The sequence below is a fragment of the Cariama cristata genome, unplaced genomic scaffold (assembly GCF_000690535.1).
Source record: "Cariama cristata isolate BGI_N322 unplaced genomic scaffold, ASM69053v1 scaffold24561, whole genome shotgun sequence".
NCBI classification, from domain to species: Eukaryota; Metazoa; Chordata; class Aves; order Cariamiformes; family Cariamidae; genus Cariama; species Cariama cristata.
Window position 1 is genome coordinate 1 of NW_009601331.1, and position 6,400 is coordinate 6,400.

General features: G+C 37.8%; 1 protein-coding gene across 1 annotated transcript; it reads right to left on the bottom strand.

Annotated features, from left to right (window-relative positions):
- Positions 1 to 703: 703 nt before the first annotated feature.
- On the bottom strand, positions 704 to 4,049 carry LOC104169493 (protein DBF4 homolog A-like; the record flags this gene model as incomplete). Its single annotated transcript, XM_009710419.1, has 3 exons — positions 704 to 754; positions 1,741 to 1,935; positions 3,871 to 4,049. Coding segments are annotated over 3 exons (425 nt in total), but the record flags the coding sequence as incomplete, so codon positions are not given.
- Between the last annotated feature and the right edge of the window lie 2,351 nt (positions 4,050 to 6,400).

The following is a 6,400-nucleotide window of genomic DNA, read 5'->3' on the forward strand; positions in this document are numbered from 1 at the left end:
CAAAACCAATATTGAATTTCCCAATGATGATTATGGGACCACATGCCACAGCAGCTCGCAGTGCACACGCAGCAGAGTGTGCAGCTGGATGTCCCAGACTGGATTCCGCAGCAGACAGGAACCGGATTCAGGAATGTACAGATACAGATCAGAGGCAGGAGAGTGAGCAGAGTCCCATAGGGATACTGGCCATCAAAGAAGGGCTGACCCCCGTGATCCTTGAGCTTTATACTGAATATCCACGTGTACGGGATGGAATACCTCATTGGTCAGTTTTTGGTCACCTGTCCTGTCTGCACTTTCCCGCAGGGATGACCCCTTTACGCCTTTTCATTTGTGGACCATAAGAGAGCCAGCAGTGGCCTTGGTTCTCATAGGGACAAGTATAAACATGGGCCTTTCTGGATACCAATCCCCCCGTCACCTTCGTAACAACTATAAACACCAAGTGTTATCAATTCTGAAAGCATATATTGTCTGAAAAATAAGTAGCCAACTTCAGAAAGTGCAGTTACTTAGAAGAAACTTAACTGAAGGAAAAACTCTACTGAAAGGAGAAATAGTCCTGTTTTAGCCAAACCAGGACAGCGTTCCATGAGGGACTTCTCTCTTAGACCACTAAGACCACTATTACTACTGCTTGTTTTCTAGAAGAGCAAACCCAAAGTTTCTCAAGTATGAATTCATTTATTATATGGCTTACCTGCTCTTTGATTGCTTTTTCAACTAAGGATTTTCCTCTGCTCATACGTACCTGTATTAAAACAGAAACACATTTGTAGCAAGTTAGAACTCATCTCAAAAACACAAAAGGTAAGGCAATTTACATTGTTTCTAACAAATACATATTTTAGCTATGATAGTCTCCTTTTGTTCACCATACTGCTGTTTTTCATAAATTCGCATCTTCCCCACAAGGTTACGGTTAATACAGTCTAGAGGGAAAAAAAACTTAAAAACCCCAGCAAGTAACCATTTTCAGCCAAAGCAGGTCACTGCATGGCTTAGGCAATGTTAGTGCTGGAACACCACAGATGGTGGGAATAAGCAGTGGCACATGCCAAAAGATGAGGTTTTATCAGCTGGACTTGTGCCAAATTAAGCTAACAGTCATGAATATAACCATAGTCTCCGTCTTATCCCAATCTTTTCTACCACCACTGCATCTCCTTTTGTACTGTATGCTGTTTATTCATGACAAGCATGCCTTGACCCACTCACATTGTTTGCAAAATGAGGTGATCTCATCTATGCAATGCAAAGACCAGCCCACAGATTGGCTCATAGCCAATTACATATTTACATAATCATGTAAATACCACAGTTAATTGTTTCCAACTGTATTTTGAAAGGATGCAAGACTTGCCCATGTAAGAAACTTCACATAAACCTACACAAACTCAGATACTAATTGTTGCAATCAATGTGATCCTCTAAGAAAAAGCTCAGAAAAACTTCATATTTATCATGTTACTTTTTAATTATTTCCTTGAACTACTATCAAAGACTGCTTCTGTAGGTATCTGCATTAACAACATCACAGCAGTCAGATATTAATAGGCCATGTTGCTAAAGAGACAGGAACCACTGGATGCCATCGCAAGCCTATCCAAACCTACCCAACCAAAACCTTATTCAGCCAAGGAACTGTTGCCATCTTTAGGAAACAAAACGGGAGAAAAGTTGTAAGAGCATATCCCATGGGTCATACCTGATTTGCAGTATTACTAAGAAACTTACTGTATCTGCCATCTTAAATGAACTTCCGTCATGTCGATCTTTTTGGTTGCTAGGATGAGGCGAACTATTTCCCCCATTACGTGCAGATTCTGGGCTAGGAACAGGAGAAATCTGACCAAGAGTTGGTGCAAATTTTGCCTCCTTCTTATTAGACACTAGATAGCTGATATCTTTACTAAGAAAACTCTCCACTCTCTAAATATAAAGATATAAAGGAAATAATTATTTCAGGACAATAGATCAGTAAGTTAATTTTACATTGCATACTTCAAAGAAAAGTGACGCAACTTCTAGAATAATTAAGTTCTAAAACATTGAATTAACGAGAATTTATTTTCTAAAGATCTGAATGACAATTACAACTGAGCTGTAGTAGCATCTTACCAGTCATGAATTCTAATTTCAATTTCTTAATTTTGTAATCTCTATCAAAAAAGCTTTGCTTTGTTTCATTATCATTCTTCGAACTATCTAGCTGTAACACTTTCCAAATAGAAGAATTCAAACACCGCATTGAGAAATAACAGAACAATTAAAGGAAAATCACGGTTTATATAAATTTTGTGTAACAGAAATTACATAGAAGTGTTCAGCTAAACTTAAAGGCATATGTACACAAATGTAATTTACAGTTTGCGAGAAGCTATAAATTCATTGAGTTTAGAACCAGCAGAAAAATTAAAATTTCAGGATAGTTACCATGTTTCATATCTACAGTATTTATAACATTTCTCAAAAATGTACAAGACTTAAGTAGGTTCATAATATTTTCATAGTCAGCAAGACAAAATATGTGGTTATCCTATGCTTATTCACTTCCATTTTGCTCCTTCAGTCTTTTGTTACTGACTGTTGTGCGATTATCAGCTTTATTTGCCTCGTTGTTTCTTGCCAGTTTATGTAGCTTAAAATATTTTCCTTTTCTCCACTAATCAGTATGGAAAGCATAAATCACATAGGCAGCAAGCTTGAAACTGCCTTCCAATTCTGCTCTAGGTACCTTTTCCAGAAACGTGACAGACAGAAAGAGGTACTTTTGAGTGCACTCTGCACAAGTAACAACAAAACACATGTGGCAGTTGGACCTGAGGGTGCCGGGCACCTCAGATTTAGGCATATACTCCTCAGAATAAGAGAAAAACTTCCTTTTCAGTCTCTGATTTGCAACCTTACCTTTCACATATGAGTTCCCAAAATTCTGTTTTAGAGACAGACAAAAGATAGCATGCACTTATTTAATGCTAAATGTAAAGAGATTAATTCAGCTCGAAACCATGTTATTGCTATTCCTTGCCTCTCCTATAAGTTCAGACAGCATCTTGATTTAAAAGTGTCAGTTTCATAAAACTGCTCAGCACTCCTGAGGTCAAAGAAGTATTGCCAAAGCAATGCTCAGAACAGCTAGCAATTTAAACAGATCACTTTTGCTTTTGTGGTTAAAGCGTGTTTAATATTTCAACAGCCAAGATTCCTCTACACTAATTCAAAATACTCAACTTTAAAGTGGACTAAGCAATTGCATTGCTTGTGTGTTACTGTGATACTCTGCATTTGCTTGTATCAAAGGGTTTCTTCCATACAGAAGAGAGAATTAGGAAAAAAAAAAGTGTTAAGATGCTTATAAAATTTATGATTTAAATAAGAGTATTTAAAAATGCTCATTAACATACTCTGTGCAGAAAGTACTTACTGAAGTTACTGACTTTTAGTAAGCATATGCAAAACACTTCCTCTAAACTGTTTCAGGTTCAGCTGAACAACTTTAGTTCCAATATGTAAAGGTGTCTATATTGTCAGAAGTAGCAAAAGAAAAAGTAACCTCAAACAATGAAACTTACTAAATTTGGATACATTTTAAACCAATGAATAATCAACTGGAAACAAACCTTTATAATAAACACTTTTGTTACAATTAGCAAAGCAGCTTCTAGCAAAAAAAAAAAAACAAACAAAATAATTTGTTGATAAGCCAATTATTCATATTAAACATTAAGATAAACATAGAAAAATAAAATCCCATTACATAGAAGATACAAATAACATTAAAACAGTCACAAAGAACATGGAAAAGGCATTCCACAAGCACAGATTTTCTTCTAGTTTCATGAAGATCGCTGCTCATTAACTTACCCCTCCTAGCTCTTTGAGGTCCTTTCCTATTTTTTCAGAGATCACATTTGATGGAATATCGAGGTAAAACACCTTCCCAGTGAGTGGCTTATATTTAAGTTTCTCTGGTTTTCCTGTATCTTTTTTCACACTCTTCAGAGAAGATCTTATCTTGTCTGTTTTTGCTTGCATTCCATCTGCTGCAAAAAGAAAAGGGAATTTAAACAGGACTGTGTTTTACAAACTATGTTTATTTTTACTTTTCAAACAGGAAAATTCTTAAATTATGGAAATGAACAAGGCAAGCTTCCATGCAATACAGGACTTTTAAAAAATAGCTATACGTTAAACATGTCAAAACTGAGATAATAATACTACTACATATAGCCCTTAAAAGTTTCTTCTTAAAATCATATCCTACAATGGACTTTTTATTTCAGTTGCTATACAATGCCATCAATTTTCTCATCCATTTGGTAAGCATTTGCTATCTCTGTACCACAGTACATACACTACTTGCACGGTCACCGAGAATCACAAGAACATAATTTTAGAACAGAATCTCTCTCTCTCTCTTATTAATTTGAAACAAAAAGTATTCATATAGATTCATTAGAACAAAAAAAAGGGTCAAAAGTAACTGAAATGGCAAAAAAAACAAGACCTAGATTCTACTATTTATCTGAACTTTGAGCACCCACAAGAGATGCAGGAAAACTAAGCTTAAAGTTCAGAACTATTCTACTTAGGACCACTCATTCTGTCCCACTGAATTTTACTCTAAAACTAAGAAACCACATACAGCAATTAAACTGTACTGATGAACTTTCCTAACGCTCAACAGGGAGCTATCCATGCAGGCCTAACTGTTAGATTAGACATTTAAATAAGCAAATAAAAAAAATTCAGTCTAGGTGAGAAATAAGCCTCATTTCTCAAGGGAAATCTTGGAGTTTGGTAGAGTTTTGCTCAACACTGAGTAGCAATCAAAAAAGAAAAAAATCAGAAATTGCTAAGAAACAGAAAATAAAATGGGTAATTTTATTATGCCACCTTATAAACGCAGGGCTCAGTCACATCTTAAATACAGCCTGCAAGAGTAACAAGGATGATCAAATGCATAAAGAATGACCTTGTAGATTAAGATTTTGTAAAGTAAATGACTTAAGGGAAAAAGAATACAGATATACAATACCAAGAAGAACACAGAGGAAATGGGTAAACAGCCTATTCCAGTAGAAGAGCTATGAGGCACCAAACAAAATGAGTCAGGTACAAAATGAAAAACAGGAATTGATACTCTGTGCAACAGGGCAACCCCGTGTAGCTTGCTGCCAAAGAATGTTGTTGATACTAAGATGCAATTTCTAGGGGAGATCGCACAAGTACATGGAAGAGGAATACTTTGAGGGGTCCTAAATGCACAGAAGTGACTGTAGCTAAGCATAGCTAGAAACCAGAATAATGTTAGGTGAAAGTAATTATACCTTCTCAGTTCTCACATACTTCCACAGGAATTCCTTCACAATGACAGAGACAGAATCATCCAAGACTTGCACATCGTTAGTTTTACAATACCTTTTCTTCCTCACTAACTGACACCCTACTCCTAGTTGCTTCTCTTCTGGAGAAGCTCAAAAGAGACAATGAGGGCTGCTACAGGAAGTGAGCAGGCCTCTTCTGGAGACAAAAAGCCAACATGCAAAGCAGTCCCTCTGTTACAGAGTCTCTCCCTCCCTGAAATGGTCTTAGATGGGAGAGGGAGCAGAAGTGCCACTCATGTTGCAAGATTCTGTGAGTAATGGTTATGAACACACATAAGTGAAGCAGGAACAGCAGTCAGCTTTGTAGAATCTAGGATACCAAAAGAATCAGAGAAAGAGGAAAACAGGGAGGCTTAGGATAATGTAACTGATTCAGAATATAAACAGAAAAGCTGGACGATAAGCAGGTGGGCAAGTGAAATTCCATAGATAACCAGGGATCAAATATGGTGTTATACCCAGCACACCATGTGATGGCCAAGGCAGCTCAAGAATTAACACACTAAATACTGGAATTAATATTGGAAAATACATATTAAACTTCTTAGGGATAAACAAAAAGTTGGAGTGAGTTAGTACTGCTGCAACAACAGTAAAGAGTCTCTCTCATAAAGCGACTGCACTTTAATACCATGGGCCTAACGTGCCTTCCATGCATGCTCCTGACACCAGCAAAGACCTGTCTGGGTGGAGCAGTGCGCACGGCAGGGGCCTAGCACATTTCGGCATAGCGACTAGCTTCTTTGCCCTGCAAGCATCTTGTAAAACAGAACAAGCTAGCCAGCTACCTTTTCAGGTACACGCTTTTACGTTTAATTCCCCAAACCACGCAAAGATTATTTCAGCTGTCCAGCACTAACAAAGCCTGACAGAGGCCAGAGGCCCAGACCCAGCACCAGGCTGACTGCGGGGTCTCACAGCGAGAGCCAGGAAGGCGCCACCGGCACCAGGCCGCGGCTGAAAGCGACCCCGCTGACGGCGGGAAAGGCTTGAACGCCCTTACTCCA